The following is a 22,968-nucleotide window of genomic DNA, read 5'->3' on the forward strand; positions in this document are numbered from 1 at the left end:
ACTCATTGTTCTAATTCAAATTAACAATTTATAATCTGAATATTATAAAATCCTGTAAAATGATTTTTTCAATTTTTGATATTATAAAATTATAATAGTGCATTCTTAATACTAATTTATAAATTATTTAATTATTTTATTAATGTCAATTTAATCATTATTTACCACTATATCGTTGAAACAAGGCAGAAAGTAGAATAGTAGTTGAAATTATTCACATTTCTTTCTTTTTCTAATCAAGAAAGTATATATACACAATTTTTTTCTTTTAAATTATATCATTCTCACATATAACATCTTTTTGCAAATTCTTTGTTTTTCCCATTGCCTCTACGTGATATCACCGAAACACAGCCAGATTTTATGTTGCATCTCGATTCTTGTGATGTTGGGTATCTGATCCGAGTAACACTGGTGCGTAGCAGCAACAAATAACAATGGGAACCGCCACTGTTGCGTCCACACTCGCCCACATGGCAGAGAGGTGCACGTGCATGCGCGACCTCAAGCTCCTCCACGCGCATGCCTTCCGCACGCGCCTCCACGACCACGCGGTGGTCCTCGGCAAGCTCTTCCGCTTCGCCGCCGTGTCGCCGCTTGGCGACCTACGCTACGCCCACCGCATGTTCGACCAAATGCCCCACCGAACGACCTTCTTCTACAACACCCTCATCCGCGCCCACTCTCATTCCCAATCCCCTTCTCTCTCTTCCCTCTTCTTCAATCTCATGAGGCAAAACGACGTCGCCCCGGATCAGTTTTCCTTCACCTTCTTGCTCAAGTCCCGCTCCAGAACCACCCCTTTGACCCACCCAAATGATATACACGGTGCCGTTTTGAAGTTCGGGTTTTGCCGCCACTTACACGTCCAGAACGGCTTGATACACTTGTATGCCAATATGGGCATGGCCCTTATGGCAAGAAGGGTTTTTGAGGATGTTTTGCAGCTGGGTTTGGAGGTTGATGTTGTGTCCTGGTCGGGGTTGCTTGTGGCGCACGTAAAGGCTGGTGAGTTGGATGTTGCACGGAGGGTGTTTGATGAAATGCCCCAGAGGGACGTGGTTTCGTGGACCACCATGTTGTCGGGGTATTCGCGGGCGAGGCGGCCCATGGAGGCGTTGGAGTTGTTCGGGGAGATGAGGCGTGCTGGGGTGTGGCCGGATGAGGTTACCATGGTGAGTGTGGTCTCGGCTTGCACGAGTTTGGGAGACGTGGAGACGGGGAGGATGGTTCACTGGTTTGTGGAGGAGAATGGATTTGGTTGGATGGTTGCGCTTTGCAATGCGCTTGTTGACATGTATGGTAAGTGTGGATGCTTGGAGGAGGCGTGGCGGGTGTTTCATGGGATGACGAGGAGGAGCTTGATCACGTGGAACACGATGATGACGGTGTGCGCGAACCATGGGAATGCTGATGATGCATTCAGGTTGTTTGAGTGGATGGTTTCTTCTGGTGTTGTGCCTGATTCAGTGACACTTCTGGCGCTTCTGGTTGCGTATGCTCATAAGGGGTTGCTGGATGAGGGGATTAGGTTGTTTGAGAGAATGGAAAGGGACTATGGGGTTGAACCTAGGATTGAGCATTATGGCGCTATGGTTGATATGTTGGGGCGTGCGGGGCGATTACAGGAGGCTTATGATCTGCTTACAAATATTCCAATTCCATGTAATGATGTTGTTTGGGGAGCTCTGCTTGGAGCCTGCAGGATTCATGGTGATGTTGGCATGGGGGAAAAGGTTATAACGAAGTTGTTGGAGTTGAAACCAGATGAAGGGGGATACTATATTCTGCTTCGTGATATCTATATTGCTGCAGGCCAGACTGTAGAAGCCAATGAGATGAGGCAAGCCATGTTTGCTAGTGGAGCAAGAAAAAACCCCGGTTGTAGTTGGGTGGAAGGATAAATTTTAGGTGTGGATCCAAGCAATCATCATGCAAGGCAATAGTGATACCCTTTGTGTATTGCAGGCTGTAGAGTTGTTCGCATGGAGTTCTCCATAATTCTGATTTTTGTCACTTCATTGTGATTGCGGGCAGCTAATCGGCAATTGGAATGGATGAAAAAAGGTATAAATATGTCTTTAGTACCTCAATTTTTAAAAAAAATTATTTTTAGTCCCTAAAATTTAGAAATGATCTTTCTAGTTTTTGCAATTTCAAAAAAAAAATTGTTTTAGTACTTAAATTCAAATTTTGTTAAAGAATTTGTCAAATATCATTACATAAAATCTACCAATCGGTGTTTTTATTAGTAAAACATCATATTAAACATAATTAATAGTGTATTACTATCTTGATCTGTCATTTTCAAATATATTCTTGGTGATCTAAGGAACTAAAATAAGATTTTGAAAAATTATATAGGTTACAAACAATAATTTTAAATTTGAGAGACAAAAACAAATTTATCCTAAATTTAATGAACTAAATATATTTAAACTGTTAAAAATATTACTTTTAGATGACCAAATAATTTATAACTGTTTTTATTGATTGTTCTACCTCAAATTCAACTCATTTGATAATTTCTTGGAGTCTCAGAATTTCTGTTAAGCCATTGGCATTTGGCGCTGATGAAGATTTTTGGGAGGTATTTATTTCTGTATATATCTCATGAAGCAGCAAGTGGGAAATTATTCTTGCAAAAATGAAAGTTGACGGTTTTGTTTAGACAAGCATAAGCTGGTATGAGACTCTTAAGCAATGTGCATCTACCAAAACTAGGTATGTGGTTCAAAGTTTGAGACCGACTGTATTTTCTTTTGAGCAACAATGGCTAAATACAGATACTGTAATTAGTTATAATATAATGACCCAATACAATGTCGTGCTGCTGATTCTCGAGGGATTCTCACGACCCAGTGTGACAGACCTATCATTCACATTTTGCTGATCAGATTTGTTTTTCAACTTAAAAGTTTTCTACAAAAGAATTATGATATTTTACTCGCCTGATAATACAATGCAATAAGCACTTTTTTAATCTGTTTGGTGTGAAGCCCGTGTTATAAACCTTCTTAATGGTTCATAGTTGTTTATACAGTCTTATTTATTGTTGTAGTTCATTTTTGCTTTCCATATTGACATTTGTTGTATGTCCCTTTCAGATCGGTCGTTATATCTTCCATAGTTTTAAAAACCGGACCGGTCATCGAACCGGTTAAGGTACTGGGTCAGTGGGTCAAAGGTTGAACCGGTGGGTCACTAGTTGAACCGCATGACTCGATTTTTATTTATTTTTATTAAAAAGTATTCATATTAAATATATTTTATACTTATAAATTTTAATAAATTCATATCTTATTTTAAATTTCAATTTTTCTATCTTATTTAAAATTATTTTTATTTTTATTTTGTAAAAAAATACATAAAAAAATTACATGTTAAACGGTATATTAATACAAATTAAAAATATAAATAATATGTACATATATAATATGCTTGCAATTAATATCAAAAAATAATATATGTAATATTTACATAGATATTGCATTATTAAATATATAATTTAAAATTAATAATATACTATAAAAGTTATTTAAGTTGTATATATTGCAAACAAATATATTAGAACAAGTAGTCATTGTTATATTTAATAAGACTCTTTGCTTTTTCATTAAGAGATTCAATTTTCATTATTATTTTTGTGATTTATGATCCCTTAAAAAAATGTAAAAAAAAAAAAAAAAAAAGTGGTTGAACCGGTTTGACCCACCGGTTCACCGGTTGAACCGAAAATTTGACCGGTTCAATCTGGTTTGAAACGGGTCGACTGCTTAACCGATCCAACTTCAGATTCGGACCGGCTAGACCACCGGTTCCCGGTCCAACCGGTCCGACCGGCCGGGTCGGTCCGGGTTTTAAAACACTGATATCTTCTACCAGGGGAAAATTCGGACAAGGCAGTTGGAACATACCAATGCATTAATGTATATCTTCTGGGACGTTTTTCTTTTAACTATGTAAAATTTAAATAGAAATGGGCATTATTGATTATACAAGTTTATAAGAGTCTGTTTCCAAGTTTAATCCGTTGGTCCCATTGTCTTTTACAATATTTAGAAGACTTGTCGATAGACTCCTTAATCAATTTTTTTTTTTTTTATTTCTATAAAAGCTTCTTTCCCCTACTCATTTTCTTATTTTATTAATGATAATAAATAATGGTATCAGAATACATAAGTGGAAAACCTCTACATCAAATAGCATTCCACAGCACCATATCTTACCAACATTAAATACATAGTTTTTTTTTAATATAAAAGTACAAGAAATAGAAACCAATGACCTAATGGAATCAGCATATATTATATTTTTTTAATCATACAATGTTGTATAGTGAGGCATACTCAGGCTAATAGAAACAATGATTTAGTAAACCATATCCTAACCAAGTAGGCACCTAGCTTAAACACTTGCATGTTACACAGCCAAAGCTAGGCAGACAAGATAAGGATTATGGTGGGTTTGCGACCAAGTTATTCATGTTTAGCTGTATTGTTTCATCTCCACTTCCCTCATTCACGCAACCAAAATTGTACTCGGGATTTGGCCACACGTGACATGAAAAATATTTCATGTGGACCTGCACATATATAATGACCATGTTATAAAAAAAATTCAATTAGAGGATACAAGATTATATTCATGCAGTTAACACGAGACTAGTCATTATTTCATAGAAGATGATCAAATAAATAAACACCAAACATTATGTAGCAAGAGTCAGTTGTCCACCAATATCTTGTTTACATGTGTTTAGAAGAGAAACATAAGAAAATATAGTCTATGCACCAACAATATAAAAATTATTAAAAATTTATAGTCATCCAATTAGAAATCACAATGTATAATAAATTATTGACTACTTAAAAGACATACCAACCATGATTTGATTGATTTCTAATTGATCAAAAAATGTGAAAATAAATTAAACTCAATAAAATTGCAACCAAGTTCAATGCATAATCATTAAATTCAAAATAAAATTGAATGCAAATAATAGTTACCTTACCAAAGAATTGTATTCAGATAGCAACATAACATCTTGATTTATGTTCTTCAATCAACGGATACCATATCTACACTGCAATGGTAGATCTACAAGTATATTTTCTGGGTAAAAATACACGTGTAGAGATATCATACAAATAATAATGCCCTAAAGAAGCTGCACAGAGAATGAACCAGGAGATTAATATCCAATTGCAGCCTGACAACAAAGACGTGAAAGGTCGGTCGTATGCAATCATATCAATATTTGAACATGTGTCTGGCAAAAAAAGTAGAGAACTAGGCTATTTACTTAATGGCCAACAGCCTTTGGAAAGAAATATCATATTTAAAAGGCATTTGAAAATCAAAATAACTTTTTATAAGAATAATAAAATAAAATTCCTCAACATTTAAGGCCGATAAACAACACTAGGAAAACAGCTTTCCTTATTCTATAAAACACGAAATAACTATGTAATGTGTGTAAAATATAAATTATCCTACAACAAATTGATTTGACTCTCATAAACTAGCCATGACAAACAACTGAAACAAGGAATAATTGGTACAAAAGTGGAAATGCGAGGCTGGAAATTTAGTTACATTGTATGTTTGAAGTTTAAGAGAAACATGGACAATATGTCAGCAGCATCTCCATTGATGTAGAATAAACCTAAAGAAATCAGACACTGCTAACAGTTAGGGGAGAAATGAAAGGCATTGTATAATTTTATACTTCAATCCTGATATTAATGTCACGTTACAATTATTTCATTCCAAAAATCAAATTAGTCTTAAAGAAATATTTCCAAGTCAAGATGTACAAGTAGATGAAGTGTGTAGATAAATGTTAGAGAAAAAAGACATACAAGAGTTCCAAAGGAGATAGGTACCTTTATGATATTATGATAGGAGACCTGTGGTTAAACAGGTCTATGTTAGGAGGGAAAAGGGAGGCAGTTAGTTACTTTTAATAACTAACTGATAACAGTCTGTGGGGACTGTTATATTGTATAAATAGGAAGACATAAGGGGAGAGAAGGGGTGTGGAACAATATTGTAATCTGGGAGAGTAGGCACTCTCGAATTTGCCTAGTGTACGGAATCCGATTGAATGTTAGCGTCGCTCAGCAAGGGGGTCAATAAAAACCTTGCAGATATTCTTTTTCTCTGTTTCATCCCTTCACATCTCTCTTTTTACCAGTTGATTCTATCAACTGGTATCAGAGCTGTTACGAACCTGAGGCGATCGAGGATGGAAAAGAAAATGGAGTTCCGGTTGGAGCAGGTGGAAAAGGGCTTGCAGGACATACAGAAACGCACGGCGGAGGAAACTGAATGGCGGCGTAACATCGAGGGGGCTATGCGCGAGATGCTGGAGCAGTTGAAGGAAATGCGAGCGACTATGGGGACAGTGGGAGGTAACGGCCGCAAAGGGGACGAAGTTTCGGTGGTCCCAAGAACGGAAAAGAATGGGTGGAAGTGGTGAAACCTGGAACTTCCGCTGTTCCAGGGGGATGACGTGTTGGGATGTGTTGGGATGGGTCGGAAAGATGGAGAGATATTTCAGATTGAAGGGGGTATTGGAGGACGAGAAGGTGGAGGTTGCTATGGTGGCATTGCAAGGGAAGGCAGTGGCGTGGTTTCAATGGTGGGAAGGCAAAAATCAAAACGCTTCGTGGGTGGGTTTCAAAGGGGCATTGTTGAGACGATTTCAGCCCGAGGTGGTACAAAACCCTTTTGAGGTGTTGTTGGGCCTTAAGCAAGAAGGGAGTGTGGCGGACTACAGGGAGAAGTTCGAGGCCAATTCTGGGCCTCTCCGGATTGGGGACACCAATTATTTGAAGGGCATTTTCTTGAATGGTCTCAAGGAGGAGGTTAAGGCGGAATTGAGGTTGCATCAACTCAATTCATTGGAAGAAATTATGGATATGGCTCTACTGATAGAATCCCGAAATTCGATCTTAAGGAAGGAGGTGGGTGGATCGTCGACCACCACTAACAGAGGGGGATGGAACAAGAACCTTTATGGTAGCCGGAGGGACGAAGAGAAGAAGAAACATGATGAACCCAGGGAGACGAAAGGGGAGGATAATCAAAAGGGGGAAGGAAAGACCAATTGGAGGAAAATGACTGATGCGGAGTACCAAGAAAGGCGGAGAAGGGGGATTTGTTTCCGATGTGAAGAGAAGTATTCACCGGGACATGTGTGCAAAAACAAGTAAATCCGAATAATGTTGTTGGAGGAGGGAGTGATAGAGGAGGATGAAGAGGAGGAAATCCAATGGGGTGGTAAGCCGTCCACCACGACATTAGATTTTCGGAGTATGGTGGGAATGACTTCAAAACATTCGTTCAAATGCTGGGGAAAGATAGGTGATAATTCAATTTTGGTTTTGGTGGATTGTGGGGCTTCCCACAATTTCATTGCTGATTCGGTGGTAAGGAAATTGGGGTTGGTGGCGGAGAAAACAGAACCATATTGGGTGAAGGTAGGGGATGGTCATAGTGTGAAGGCGCAAGGGTTGTGTGCAGGGTTGGACATAGAAGTACAGGGGGTTTCTTGGAGGCAAAATTTCTATCTGTTTGCCTTGGATGGTGTTGACGTGATATTAGGGATGGAGTGGTTGAGGGGGCTGGGAGAAATTAAGGTTAATTTTGACAAATTAACCTTAAAGGGTAGAGTGGGAGGAGAAGTCTATCAAATCAAGGGTGACTCTTCCTTGAGTGTGTTGGAAACACCATTGAAAGGCACCCTCCGGCAATTGAAGGAGGAGGAGGAAATCTTTTGGGTGGAATGTTGTGTGGCTGAAACCGAGCCAGAGGAGAAGATGAGAGCAGTTCCAGATAGCATTAAGCAACTCCTGGAGGAGTTTGAAGAGGTTTTCAGGGAACCCCAGGGACTGCCCCCATCAAGAAGGCAAGACCATGCTATCAATTTGAAGGAGGGGGCAGAGATTCCTAACCTCGGACCTTATAGGTATCCGTATTATCAAAAAAATGAGATTGAAAAATTGGTGCAGGATATGTTGCTGACAGGGATTATTAGACCTAACATCAACCCTTATGCTAGTCCTATAATTTTGGTTAAAAAGAAAGATGGAAGCTGGAGGTTTTGTGTAGATTACAGGGCGTTGAATAAGGTAACCATACCAGATAAATTTCCAATTCCAGTTATTGATGAGCTTTTGGATGAACTGACTGGAGCCACCATATTTTCCAAATTGGACTTGAAATCTGGCTATCACCAAATTCGGATGAGAGAGGAGGATATTCACAAGACTGCTTTTAGAACCCACAAAGGGCACTATGAATACTTGGTAATGCCTTTCGGCCTTACTAATGCACCCTCAACATTCCAGGGGTTAATGAATGAAGTATTGAGGCCAATTTTGAGGAAGTTTGTTTTAGTATTTTTTGATGATATATTGGTTTATAGCAGGAATTTGGAAGAACATCAATACCACTTAAAACAGGTGCTGACCCTACTGAAAGAAAATTCGTTGGTGGCTAATGGGAAGAAGTGTGAGTTTGCAAGGCCTCATATGGAGTACCTGGGTCATGTCATTTCGGTCAAGGGGGTGGCAACAGACCTTTCCAAGGTAAAAGCCATGCTTAAATGGCCTCAACCTATGAATCTTAAGGGTCTGAGGGGGTTTCTGGGTCTGACCGGATATTATAGGAGGTTTGTTCGGGGATATGGGGTGATTTCCCGACCTCTAACTGAGTTGTTAAAAAAAGAAGCATTTGTATGGAGTGAGGAAGCCACCACAGCTTTTGAGGCACTTAAACAGGCCTTGGCCGAGTTGCCTATTTTGGCAGTACTAGATTTTTCTAAGCAGTTTGTGGTGGAGTCAGATGCTTCCAGCCAGGGGATTGGGGCAGTGCTGCTTCAAGAGGGCAGGCCCTTAGCCTTCATGAGCAAGGCTCTTTCTAAAAAGGCCTAGAGAAAATCAGTATATGAAAGGGAATTAATGGCAATTGTAGTGGCTGTTCAGAAATGGAGACATTATTTGATGGGAAGAAAGTTCATTATAAAAACTGACCAAAGGAGCCTCAAATTTCTTAATGAGCAGAAACTATTGGGAGAGGAGCATCACAAGTGGACAACCAAGTTATTGGGATTTGATTTTGAAATCCAATACAAACCGGGTTATGAGAATAAGGCGGCGGATGGTCTTTCAAGGCAGATGATGTATGCTGCCATAACAAGGGTGGAAATGGAAGAGTGGCAGAAATGGGAAGAAGAGTTTTTGGAGGATGCTGAAATACAAGTATTAATGCAAAAACTGGTCACAGCCCCGGACCAACAGAAAGGGTATGAATTGAAGGAGGGAAAATTATTTTTCAAAGGCAAATTGGTTTTACCCAAGAATTCTTGCAGGATTCCTCTCATCATCCGAGAGTTTCATGCTTCAGCTATGGGAGGCCATGCGGGAGTCTTCAGAACCTTCAAAAGAGTATCGACTGCATTCTTCTGGAAGGGAATGAAGAAGGATATTACCAAATTCGTGGCTGAATGTCACATTTGCCAAACTAATAAGTATCAGACATTGGTGCCATGGGGGTTGCTGCAACCATTACCAATTCCTACGCAAATTTGGACTGACTTATCCATGGATTTCATTGGGGGCCTTCCAAGAGCTTTAGGCAAGGATACTATTTTGGTAGTAGTAGACAGGCTATCTAAGTACGCCCATTTCTTACCCCTATCACACCCTTTTTCATTCAGGAAGTGGTGCGGCTACATGGGTTTCCTGAATCCATTGTCACTGACAGGGACAAGTTGTTTTTGAGTCAGTTCTGGTCAAAATTGTTTAAATCCCCAGGCACAAAATTGAAATATACTTCAGCGTATCACCCCCAATCGGATGGACAAACGGAGGTGGTTAACAGGTGTTTGGAGGATTACTTGAGGTGTTTTGTGGGGGATAAACCCAAGCATTGGCCTAGGTGGTTAGCTTGGGCAGAATTTTGTTTTAACACTCATTATAATCAGTCTTCGGGGATGACTCCATTCAAGGCTGTGTATGGAAGGGATCCTCCTGCTATTTTCAAAGCTCAAACTTTTCCTTCCAAGGTGGAGACTGTGAATGTAATGGCAGAAGAGAGGGACGAAATCTTGGAGGAATTAAAGGCTAACATTGGAAAGGCACAGCATAGGATGAAACAACAAGTGGATAGGAAAAGAAGGGACGTGAAATTTGAGGTGGAAGATTGGGTTTATCTAAAAGCCCAACCGTATAGGCTCAAGTCGCTGGTAAAGAGGAGAAATGAGAAATTGAGTCCTAGATATTATGGTCCTTTTCAGGTGGTGGCTAAGGTGGGTGAGGTGGCTTACAAGTTGCGGTTACCAGAAAACAGTAGGATTCATCCAGTCTTTCATGTCAGCAAATTAAAGAGGGCCGTGCCAATAGAAAAACATGTGCAGCCCCTTCCGGAAGATCTCTCTATAGATTGGGAATTGCAGTCACAACTAGCTAAACTTTTATCATACAGATACAACAGAACAGGGGAATTGGAAGTACTCATCCAATGGCACAACTTGCCTGACTGTGAAAATTCGTGGGAAACAGCAGCCAAGATTGATGCCACATTTCCACAATTTCACCTTGAGGACAAGGTGATAGCTCGAGGGGGGAGTATTGATAGGAGACCCGTGGTTAAACAAGTCTATGTTAGGAGGGAAAAGGGAGGTAGTTAGTACTTTTAATAACTAACTGATAACAGTCTGTGGGGACTGTTATATTGTATAAATAGGAAGACATAAGGGGAGAGAAGGGGTGTGGAACAATATTGTAATCTGGGAGAGTAGGCACTCTCGAATTTGCCTAGTGTACGGAATCCGATTGAATGTTAGCGTGGCTCAGCAAGGGGGTCAATAAAAACCTTGCAGATATTCTTTTTCTCTGTTTCATCCCTTCACATCTCTCTTTTTACCAGTTGATTCTATCATATTATCAACATATTTCATTAACCAGGAAACCAGAAGACCAGTAGGCCCAAGATTTCATACCACCATCACTATAGGGAGGCTGTATCTACTGAAAATATGTTACCACCAGGGTCCATCTTGAAAATCTCCCGTAGAAGTTGTGGCACACCAATAAATGGTACCAAACCTGGACAGAAGCTAATTTAGTGTCTATTCTTCTGGTAGATAACTAAAATATTTGATCATGGAAATTAATAAAAGGAAGAGTGTAAATGGTAGATGGAAAAAGAAACTTCTTATATTGAGCTGTCTGCTAGCTAGAACTGTCACATGGCTTTTGAGTCTCTAGGATTGTGCCCCTAAAGGCCAGAGGTTCCTGAAAAGAAGATCTTCTATTCAGTTTATTTACCCTGCATTTTGACATTTCTTTAAAACTGATCTTGTTTTAGATTAACTCTGTAGTCCTCATAGTAGATTATGGAAAGGCTATCTTATGTTAAATTTCATCTGTGGTTAGCTTTCGTTTGTTTGGTGGCAGGCTTTTTTTATCCACATTTTTCCTCTTTTAGTATCTTCTTTTACCTACAAAATTAACTACGACATCCAAAGACAAATCATCCTATTTTATTGTAAAATACCCAATAACCATGTCCTAATTGACTGGAACCAATAGATAAGATGGGTGGTTTGGAGTTTGGACTCCTCCATATCCGGGCTTTGTTAAACTCGATGTTGAAGACAGTACTTTAATTAATGCAAGAGATGGAGTGGGAGGATGAATAAGATGCATGGACCATGATATGGTTGTCAGTCTGTCAATGTATATTTTCATTGGCATGATATAAAAAATCCTGCTGAGTTTATGTCTATTAGATGCAATTTGTACCTTTGCTTGGAAACAAGCTACAATCATGTGTAGGATTGGGTGGGGAACCTTTGGCATACTCTGAGAGAAGGAAATCAACGCGTAGATCACGCGGCAAAGATTGGGTCACATCAGGACAAAAATCACCAGAGTCTGGAAAATGCAACGGGTAAGGAATGTCTAGCCTTGCTACTGTGTGTTGTAGGATAAAAATACTTTTTGTTTGTTTCTAGATAATACAGAAGAAAAATCTCATTAGATATAGAAGAAAGACCCCAAACCAAATTTAAATAGCAACCAAACTCAAACTACTCTAGTTCAAACACAATATTCATGTAATATTAAACCACACAAGTAGAAACAAGAAAAAACTTTATTGAACTTTGCTCAATTACACTCCTTTTAATTTCATAATTACATACCGTTTTAATTCTGTATAAAGCATAGCCAGACATACATGCAATGGCATACTGGTAACCAATCTGCAATTCTGCACAGCTCTTCTCTTTTCAACCTGCAGAATGAAATACATGCAATAACTACTTCAGTGATACATCTTAGCAAATAAGTCAATAGGAAATGTGATTCTGCTTTACCTTTAGGTACTGATTGGATACACCTTAGAAATTGGTATAAATCCAAGCACAAACAGTCTAAACTGGCTGACTATTTACGAAATTTCACCTTTCTAGCTTTTATAATACCACGTTTTAAAGCTGAGATGATATGCACATCTGGTGTCATTCCCTTTAAAGACATTTCATTAAGCAGTATAACAGCTTTCTCCATGTGCCCTCTGTTACATAAGCCAGAGACCAAAGCAGTGTATGTTACAGTATCTGGTTCTAGTCCACTGTCAATCATTTTATCAAAGAGGCTAACTACTTGTTGAAAGTTATCTGTCTTCATTTGTCCATCAATCAATACAGTGTAACAAACAACATCCGGATTTATTTCCATTTGCTCCATATCTCTCAAGATGGTGGAAATATTTGATGGTGCTGTCTTTCCTATTCCAAGAGGAGATAAATGCCTTCTTAATTTCGCTTTTAAGCTTCCATCAAGTAAAACTGTGTAGGTAATGACATCAGGCTTGATCCCTCTCCTCTTCATATCCAGGAAGAGGTCATGGGCATCCTGCAAGCAATTCATCCTACAATAACTATTTATCATAATTGTGTAAGTTACAACATCAGGTTTCAATCCTCTACGAATGAAAAAGTCAAACAAAGAACGAGCATTCTTCATATCCCCAGTCTGGCACAGAGCAGCTAAAACTTTAGAATACATTATTTTGCTAGGTTCCACATTCGACAAAAACATTCTCTCCAGCATCATAACAGCTTTCTCAATGTTACCTGCCGTGCAGAGTTTAGTGAGTAGCTTAAAACAGGAAGCTTCTTTAGCCATATCTCCTTGGTTTGACAGCTTAAGGAAAATTTCATAGGATTTTTCGACAAGGTCCACTTCACAATAGCCATTCACCATGGCAGAGTATATTTCAACACTCTTATCTTCCAGACATTTAAAATACGCCTCAGCTTCTAAAACCTTGCCTCCTGAACACAAACCTTCAATGACCATCTTGTGTGTAGTAGAGTTTGGCTTCACACCATGACTCTCCATATACTCCAAAAGCTTCACCACCTCATGAGCATGACCATTTCTCGCCAACCCAGCCACCAGTACATTATATGTGACAACATCAGGTTTAAAACCCTTTTCATTCATTTCCCCAAACACACCAAACGCATTAACAAGATCACCCTGAAGGCAGTAGCCATTGATAAGTGTCGTATAGTGCTTGATATCCAATCCCACACGCTTCCTCTTCATGTCCTCCAACATCTCAATCGCATCCTCCACCTTCCCCAACTTACACAAAGCATGAAACACAATATTATAGGCGACGCCATCGAGAAACATCCCTGACTCCCTCAACTCCTGGAACTGATCCACCACCTCCAAAGCCATCCCCATCTCCCCCAAACAATGCAAAATGTAGCTAGCAATGACGCAATTCGTCTTCACACCCCTGGAAACCATCTCATCGTGCAACGCCAAAGCCTTAATCAAATTACGACTCTTACAATAGCCATGAATCAATGCGGAATAAACATAGAGATCAGGAACCACCCCTTGTCTCTGCATCTCATCAAAGACACCCTGAGCCTCATCCAACTTCATCTCATTGCAAAACCCGCGAACAAGAGCGGTGTAAGCATAAACCTCCAAAGGGGCATTCCCCTTCCTGAATGCCTGCAAAACCTCATACCCCAAATCAGACCTATGGTTATTACAAAGGCCCTCAATGTAAGCAGCATAGCAAAAGGAATGAGGGACCACTCCAAGTCTCTCCATCTCCTCAAACACACAAAGGGGTTGTTTCAAGTCACCTTTTTTGCACAAAGCCTTGATAACAATGGCATAAGTGTAACAATTGGGAGTGAAGCCAAACCTCTTGAGCTGTTCATAAGTGGCGAGAGCCTTGTCGAAGTGGCCGTGCTCCACCAAGCGGTTGAAGAGGAAGTTGCAGGTGAGGACGTCGGGGAGGAGGCCGCGGCGGCGGAAGTGGAAGAGGAAGTCGATGGCGGCGTCGAACATGTTGAGGCTGACGCAGGATTTGACGAAGCAGTGGAATGCACGGAGGAGGTGGCGGTGGTTGGGGTGGTGGAGGTGGTGGAAGAGGGTCTGGAAGAGGTGGGCGAGGGGGAAGGGAGGGGGGTGGGTGAGGAGGTGGAGGAAGAGGGAGTCGAGGGTGCGCGGGAGGTTCCAGAAAGAGAGGATTTTGATGATGGCGGCGTAGGTGGAGAGGGTGTGGGGGAAGCCGGTGCGGCGGAGGTGGGTGAAGAAGGAGAGGGCGTCGGCGGGGCGGTCGTGGAGGCGGTGGAGGGTTTGGAGGACTTGGAGGGTGGAGGAAGGGGCGTCGTAGTCGGAGTGGGAGTGGGCGAGTGCGGTGGATGCGAATGGCTTTGAAAGGGTTTTGGTATTGATGGGTTTAGGTTTGGGTTTGAAGGGAAGAGTGAGAGCACGAAGGCGCATGGACATGGAGAGAGGAACAACATGCGCCGCTGCTAACTTAGACCGCTTTTGTTGTTGCTACTTGCTTCCTAAAGCACCGCTTTCAACTCCAACCGATTTTAAAAAGAAAAAAAACTCCACCCCATTTTTTAATATCTGCAGTTCTTTCTGAGTGTTTAAAATAACACTTACTTTTTTCTTTTTTTCGGTAATAAGCAAGTAAAGGAAAATGGATTCAAGAAGGAGAATCCGAAAAGATAATAATTCTATCTTTCAAATTACGATCATGTTTAACTGAAAAATCTGCGATTTGATTTGCTTTTCGAAATACATAAGAGCAAGATACCTCATGGTACCAATAATATGGATTATCTTCTTTACCAAAGAGTAGCTATCATGAGGTTTGGATTTAAATAACACTTACTAATACACGATTTATATTTTAGTTAGTTAAATAAAATAATATTTAATTAATTATAAAATCAACAAAAATAATAGATATAAAATATAATAACATTAACAATAAATTAAAAATAATATTAAAAAATATATTTTAACTTGTTATAAATTATTTAAAAAATTGTAAATAATATTAGACTATATATTTGAATATTTATTTTCTTTATCAATAACTAAAATTTTTAATTCACTTTTTGATATAATTCCTAAAATTATTACATATAATTGATCATAAGAAAAAATTAATTTTAAAAAATGCATCTCAATATACTTTAAAGATTGATCTTTACTTTTGTTAACATTTGAAGCCTTATTTGACCCAATGAGGGAGGTTAGTAGATCATTTCCAAGCTTTATACCCGAAGGAGGGGGATGGTGTTCCTTGGTATCCTCCCAAATGTTTTCTTTCTATAAAAACTTATCGTTTGTATGAGATTGAGGCACTCTTTTCAATTGAGGAGATTCACGATGTTGTTTTCTATATGAGGCCCTTCAAGACACCAAGACTCGATCGAGGACCTGCACCTTGTCTTCTTTCAATCAAATTGGATATTGTGGGTCTTTCTATATGTGAAATAGTACACAAGTGTTTTTTTGATCCTAAATACATGAAAGATATTAGTGATACATTACTTGTGTTGATCCCCAACTGTGATGCTCCTATTAATATGACTATATGAGTCAATTTTGTCCTATTAGTCTTTGTAATGTTGTTTATAAAACCATTACCAAGATTATTGCAACTAGGATGAAGTTGATTATGTCGGATTTAATTGGTCTCAATTAATGCAATTTCATTCCTAGCAACACATAGGATTAACCATGTTGTCATTACTCATGAGATTTTTCATTCCATAAGAAACAAGGAAAGAGTGTTTTATGGCTGTAAAAGTAGACTTGGAGAACGCGTATGATCATCTACGTTGGAACTTTATCTTAAATACTCTAAAAAGGGTGGGTTTTGGAGTACATTTTTGTCAGTTCATTATGGCTTACGCGTCTTGTGTTAACATGTAGGTACCATTTAATGGTGTTCCTTCTGAGAGTTTCTACCCAGCTAGGGGGATCCGCTAGGGTAATCCACTATCACCCTTCTTATTTGTGTTGTGTATGGATAGGCTTACACATTTGAATGAGCAAGAGGTTGCATGTAATACATGAAAACCTATTAAATTATCTAGGAATGACCTGCGTATCTCACATTTATTTTTTGCGGATGACTTACTTTTGGTTGCAGAGGCTTATGTGAACCAAATGGATTTGATTAATATTTGCTTAAATTCATTTTGTGCTTCCTCAGGTTAACGAGTGTCTGTGATTAAGTCTCATCTTTTGGTTTTTGGGAATATTCCTTGCTTTCTAGTCATGGAACTAAGTCATATCTCGAGGTTTTGTCTTACTAGCGACTTGGGGAAATACCTCGGGGTCCCTTGCTCCATGGGAGGAAAAAGAAAGCCACGTATCAATTTTTGCTTGATAAAACTCAACATGAATTGAGTAATTGGCGAGCAACAAATCTATCCTTTGTTGGTCGGTGTACTCTGGCTAAGTCCGTTGTGGTGGCATTACCAACTTGTACTATGCACATATGATGCTCCTTCCAAAGCAAGTTTGCCATAAGTTGGAGAGCTTGACTCGTAGTTTTATGTGGGGTGATGTTCAAGATAGTCATAAATGCCATACTATTGCTTAGCATAAGTTTTGTCTGCCAAAGCAACTTGTTGGACTTGAGTTGTGAGACATGTGCTCTTATCATGAAGATTAGTTGAGGTCTTATTAACAATCCTGAGGCATTATGGGTACGTGTTTTAAAAAGTAAGTATGGATGTGGTACACAAAACATCACCATTGTGTGTAGAGGTTGTCATGGGTTACACTTGTGGAATGGTATTTCTTTAGTTTGGAATGACCTATTAAGGGGAGGTCGTTGGGTTATTAAGAATGGGCGCATGGTTCCTTTTTGGACCGACAAGTGGCTCCCTTCCAGGTTTATTCTCAAGGATGTTGCTATCTATGAGCCATATTGGAGGACTTGGAGCTACCATTGAGTTTTTATATATGCAAAATGGCTCATGGGATATTACCCTGTTCCATCATTTCCCCTCCCCCTCCCCCAAGTTTTCTATTGAGATTCTCGGTATGCTTCCACCAATGGAGGAGCTTGGTCTTGATCGGTTTGCGTGGGATAGATCCTTGGATGGTACCTTCTCTACTAGATTTATGTATGCGCTGCTGTGTGGTTTTGATGTGGTGGTAGGAAGTAGTTTTTGGCCATTTTTCTAGAGGCTACTATTACACCCATGTGATTCACTCTTTGTTTGGAAGTTACTCAATGATGATGTCCTCACCAATGGCTTTCGTGAAGTGCGGGGGATAACAAATAGTGCAATCTGCATGACTTGTAGTTCCCATGAGGAATCATCCCTTCATATGGCTAAGGACTGTCAGCATGCACACCTAGTTTGGAACATAGTCTGTCCCCATCTCCCTAAGCTTTTCTTTATATCTCTTAGTTTGAAGGTGTGGATTTAGGATAATCTTAGCCGAGTGATTGAATATAGGGGCTTGCCATGGTTTTTCATTTTTGTTGTCTGTGTTCATGTGTTATGGCAGCACATGAATAAATTCATCTTTGCATGTGAGGCCTTGCAGCCCCAAGGTATAGCACATGAGGTTTGCCAGCGAGCGTTTCATAGTCACTAAACATCAAGTGGTGTGCTTTGGTTACAATTGGATTGTTTGCTTTGTCGAACTGCATGATCGGTTAAAGTCTTCTAGCAGCCACCACATAGTCCCGAGATTAAGGTTAATTCAAATGCATTAGTTATAAATGGAGGTCGTAATGCGGGTTGTGTTGGTGTGTTTCACAATGAGGATGCCAAATGGATCCTTAGTTTTGTTCGTAATATTGGTTTGTTTAGTGTTCTGATGGTACGTAGGGCTATGGGGGATTCTTTCTTTGCTAGAAAATGCTTGGAGTCAAGCATATCGTTTCATATGGATTGAGAGTGATAACAAGTTGGCTGTGCAATTTGTAACTCCTGGGGTGAGTGACACTCACCCGTACCTTACCATGGTCTCTATTATTAGATTGTGGATTCAAAAGGAGTTACATGTTTGTGTTTTGCATGTAGTTCGAGAGGGTAATAATGTTGCAGATTTTCTAGCGTCTAGGGGGGTTTCATTGGGATCCTAAATTACATATTTTAGATTTCATTCTTATGGGTTAGTCAATCTTCTTATGAAAGATACTATGGGGTGGTTCGTGTTTCGTGCCTCCAACATAACGAGGAGATTAGTCACTGTTATGTGCAGTGTTCAGGAACAAACAAAAATAAAATAAAATCTAATTGAGGTCTAATTGCATTTTATAATTCTAAACTTATTATTTTACTGAATATTATCCCCTCTCTCCTGAACATAAATCCTAAATAAACACACATTCCTTTTAATTGTATGTCAAAATAGCAGTAGAGGTATAATATATACACACCCATACACCCCTTCCTTTTAATTGTCTGTCAAAATAGCAATAAAGGTATAATATAGTAGTATTAATGAATTAGCATGCTAACCACAAGGTTTAACTACAAACTTTGGTTGTTGTTGAATTATGGAACAAATATACAACCAACACATTTTCTTAAGTGTAAAATGCATACATGTTAAACATGTTATTTTTATTTTTAGATTTATGTGAGATATACAAGATCGATATATAAAAAAAATAATTAATTATTATATTAATTGTTTAGAAGTTTAGATATTGAATTTTCTTAATTTAACATGAATCATTTAGATAATTTATCAATTTCAAATATAATCCCGAGATATCTTATTTTTATAAAATAGATATAATAAGATTAGTAATTTCAACTAAATTTTAATTTAATTAATAAACTACACTGTAATATAAAGTTAAGGTAAAAAATTTAGAGGAAAATTATTTAACTTTTCAACAACGCCTTATGATAAGAAAGTTACAACATGCTATTTATTTATTTTAAAAAATATCCTTGACGCCGAGGAATCTAATGAAGTGCAGTTAGTACTTAGTAGATGAGATTGAGGAAACCAAAACGTGCCACAGCAACACTGTAACTGTTGACACCTCACTTACCTTTTAGACAGCAAAAACCAAACAACATTTTATTCTCATTCATTCTATGAACGTTACTCTGAGATTTGAGTGACTCACTTTTCGTTTCGTGCGTTAAATATTCCGTTTTCTTTCTGCCACCAAAATCTATCCGCTCTCTTTACAGAATGGCAGTTTGCATATTAACGGTGGCACAGGACGGAACCGCCGATTTCCGAACGGTGCAGGAGGCAATCGACGCCGTGCCGCTCGGCAACACTTGCCGGACGGTCATTCGTATCTCGCCGGGAATCTACCGCCAACCCGTCTACGTCCCCAAGACCAAGAATTTCATCACTTTCGCCGCTCTCAGTCCCGAGGACACTGTGCTCACATGGAACAACACTTCATCCGGAATTGATCACCACCAAGTACGCACTTTTAAAATCTTCTCGTCGTTTCGGGTAGTGGGTGTGTGTCAAAATTGTTAATTTGTTCTGATCGTTTCTTCGTTTGAATTGTGGGTGTGTCAAAAAACGACTTTTGTTGCAGCCTGCGAGGCTGATTGGGACCGGGACGTTTGGTTGTGGAAGTATCATTGTGGAAGGGGAGGACTTTATTGCTGAGAACATTACTTTTGAGAATTCTTCTCCTCAGGTAATGCATTGCTTATGTCATGAAATTTCAGTGTTTTCAAGGTTTTTGCTTGTGGTGTGTCTCAAGCATTGAATGGATCTAAGTACCTCCGAGAATTAATCTTTGGCTCCCGACTGGAGATACACTGGATTCATCCAAAATGTTAGATAAAATTAATATACAGTGACATCTCCTTGTGAGATAAGGTTTTTGTTGTTGTCAAGGTTTTTGCATGTGCTTGTTTCTTTGTTATCACTTGTTCACTTTGATGAATAAATATATTTTCAATTTGGATCGTTTCCCTCCCCTTTGTCAGTAGTTGACAGTTGATACATGTAGATGGCCTGTTATTGCCTTGCTATGAACGTGTTGTTTATTTGAGAGAAAGAATAATGGTAATTTGAAGCTTTTCCATTTTGAATCGGCCAATTGCTGAAGATAGAGAATACAGATCCATTAACAGTTATCATTTTCCTTGTCTCAAATATCTGGTTGTAAATTCATTAGATGGTTTGGTATTGGTGTTTTATACACCTACATCATGTTTGATGGAGACTAAATATAAATATATTTAAAGGCAGAAGCTGTGAAATATCTTATTCATTGCTCCTTCCTTTTCCTTCTCTTTCTGGCAGGGTTCAGGGCAAGCAGTTGCAATTAGAGTAACGGCAGATCGATGTGCCTTCTACAATTGCAGGTTCCTTGGATGGCAGGTAGGTCCAGAGGTCCTCTGTCTTGTTGTCTTAGTTTAAATAGGTTTGGTCTTCATGATTTTATGTGTTGGTGATATATGTATGTGAATTGCTGAAAAAAATTTAAGACCTCAAAAACTTCACATTATGATCTTTAAAAATGCATCGGTTAAGTGATAGCTTTGATGGATGTATTCCAGTGCAAGTTATGATTGTCACTTTTCTGGTTCATTTTCTTGAAAAGAATGGTATCTTAAATTAACTTGGGGCCATGATCAGCAGAGTAGCTTGTCTTATGTTCAAGCAACCGATTCTGTTTCATTAAGGACATTTTATCGAAGTTAAAAGTGGATAAATTTCTTCAATGATTATGGTGCAGGACACACTGTACTTGCATTATGGTAAACAATATTTGAAAGATTGCTACATTGAAGGAAGTGTGGACTTCATCTTTGGTAATAGCACTGCCCTTTTGGAGCACTGTCACATCCACTGCAAGTCTGAAGGCTTCATAACCGCACAGGGCAGAAAATCATCTAAGGAAACAACTGGTTATGTATTCTTGAGGTGTGTAATTGACAACTTTATAGTGTTAACAATCTCATCTACCACCTATTACTGTGTTTTAGTCTTTAGAAGTTCTTTAACTGTTCAACAAGGAAAGAGTTTGTTCTTATGATCATGTTTTTTCTTAGGATATGTTTGGGAGTGGGGTTTTATATGGAAAACTAGAAAAGGAAGGGAAGGCAACCCATCTTGAGCGTTGTACTGAAGAAAATAGGGTGGAAAAATGGATTTGAAAAATTGACGATGGAGCTAAAATTTACCCGCTTGAGCAATGATTAGTTTAACATATTCTGACCTGTCTGAAATTCTGATGTATCTCAACTCAACCACGTAATTAGATGCCTCCATATTTTGGCTCCAGTTGGTTTTCTGACAGGATTCTATATCTTTCTGTTCTAATATGTCTTATGTATAAATCTATGTAAACAAAAGAATTTACTGCTATAGCCTAAATGGGCAGTGACAAAAATCACAATTTTTATTGGTGATTGTAGAGGCAACCATGACTGAAATTCTGATGAGATTTGGTGAGCAATATGGCTGTGGTAATGGTTGGTGAAATTGTGAATGCGTTGGTAATAATAGTGTGTTGAAAAGAATGTGTTTGATAGGAACATGATCTAAATAGGTCGTAAGTCTCCCTGTTCACGAAACCTTCTTATATCGTTTTGGACCATTTGATTCCTTACAAGTATTTTACTTGAGTGGTCTCTGGTGCCATTGCAGATGTGTTATCACAGGTAATGGAGGAAATTCATATGCATGCCTTGGACGACCATGGGGACCTTTTGGAAGGGTGGTCTTTGCATACACGTACATGGATCAATGTATAAGGCATGATGGCTGGGATAACTGGGGGAATGTGGAGAATGAGAGAAGTGCTTGCTTTTATGAATACAGGTAGTACATGCGAATTTCTATTTTGATTGTTTTATGATTTGCAGGATATGAAACAGTTCTAGATTACTGCAAGTCTGCAACCATTATAAATATAGGTTTTTGTTATATTCAGATAGTAAACTGCTTCATGTTTCCAGAAGATTCAAACTTAAGTAGTTTGATTTGAATAAATAATTTAATGTGTTCTACTGACATCATGAATATGCTGGAGGTTGTGTGGCATCCATATTTAATGGAAACACTTTTTACTTGCCTTGAATGCAAAATTTCTTTGTTGAGTTCAAGAAGTTTGATGTAAATTTATGATATAACTATAGGTGTTTTGGACCTGGTTGCTGTCCATCGAGACGAGTAACATGGTGTAGAGAATTGTTGGATGAAGAAGCTATGCAGTTCCTCTCGCATCCTTTCATTGATCCAGAACCAGAGAAACCTTGGCTGGCTCAAAGGATGGCCCTCAGGATTCCATATTCTGCTTGAAAATTACTGAGGACATTTAATGAGAATGTTCCAAACAGTCAATCACACAGTTTATACGATTATCTTGTTGGCTTAAGAAAATATGCCATGTTTTCATCCGTGAAGTGTTAGTGATGAATTGGAAGTGCTATTTGGTGCGTTTTCCTTCATCGAAGAATTTTGAGTGTGTAATAAATAGAATAATAAGAGCTTCAGTTCCAAAATATAGTGGTTTCCATTGTAGGAATTCATTATTGAGACTCAATTTTAAATATTTTGCAAAATCAATCGAGGCCAGAAAATGGGCATTCGGATCAGTGCAAATTCAAATAAGATCACATCGGTTATTGAGTTTGAATGA

The 22,968-nt window shown here is 38.8% G+C and overlaps 3 protein-coding genes across 5 annotated transcripts; 2 read left to right on the top strand and 1 right to left on the bottom strand.

Moving 5' to 3' along the window:
* Window positions 1-226: 226 nt before the first annotated feature.
* LOC109802449 (pentatricopeptide repeat-containing protein At5g48910) lies at window positions 227-9,581 on the top strand. 2 transcript variants are annotated; one of them, XM_020363826.3, is made up of 2 exons: window positions 227-2,067; window positions 2,542-4,586. In XM_020363826.3, exon 1 carries the CDS (start codon window positions 438-440, stop codon window positions 1,902-1,904), a length of 1,467 nt encoding a protein of 488 aa, XP_020219415.1. In that variant the 5' UTR covers window positions 227-437; the 3' UTR covers window positions 1,905-2,067; window positions 2,542-4,586. The 2 variants fall into 2 exon arrangements, with proteins under 2 accessions (XP_020219415.1, XP_082929193.1); XM_083073067.1 differs by having other exon boundaries at window positions 1,906-2,067; window positions 2,542-9,581.
* Window positions 9,582-12,217: 2,636 nt separating this feature from the next.
* On the bottom strand, window positions 12,218-15,070 carry LOC109801794 (Pentatricopeptide repeat (PPR) superfamily protein). The gene is made up of 2 exons (XM_029272227.2): window positions 12,392-15,070; window positions 12,218-12,309 (listed from the first exon to the last, which is right to left on the bottom strand). The coding sequence occupies exon 1, from the start codon at window positions 14,841-14,843 to the stop codon at window positions 12,462-12,464; it is 2,382 nt and encodes a 793-aa protein (XP_029128060.2). The 5' UTR covers window positions 14,844-15,070; the 3' UTR covers window positions 12,218-12,309; window positions 12,392-12,461.
* Window positions 15,071-15,627: 557 nt separating this feature from the next.
* On the top strand, window positions 15,628-22,858 carry LOC109801727 (pectinesterase 31). 2 transcript variants are annotated; one of them, XM_083073068.1, is made up of 8 exons: window positions 15,628-15,829; window positions 16,293-16,350; window positions 19,541-19,784; window positions 19,906-20,010; window positions 20,625-20,702; window positions 21,061-21,248; window positions 21,975-22,148; window positions 22,466-22,858. In XM_083073068.1, exons 3-8 carry the CDS (start codon window positions 19,542-19,544, stop codon window positions 22,626-22,628), a joined length of 951 nt encoding a protein of 316 aa, XP_082929194.1. In that variant the 5' UTR covers window positions 15,628-15,829; window positions 16,293-16,350; window position 19,541; the 3' UTR covers window positions 22,629-22,858. The 2 variants fall into 2 exon arrangements, with proteins under 2 accessions (XP_082929194.1, XP_020218431.1); XM_020362842.3 differs by lacking the exons at window positions 15,628-15,829; window positions 16,293-16,350 and having other exon boundaries at window positions 19,349-19,784.
* The last annotated feature ends 110 nt before the right edge of the window (window positions 22,859-22,968 follow it).

Source organism: Cajanus cajan, chromosome 4, assembly GCF_000230855.2.
Source record: "Cajanus cajan strain Asha chromosome 4, NIPB_CcT2T_4, whole genome shotgun sequence".
Taxonomy (NCBI): domain Eukaryota; kingdom Viridiplantae; phylum Streptophyta; class Magnoliopsida; order Fabales; family Fabaceae; genus Cajanus; species Cajanus cajan.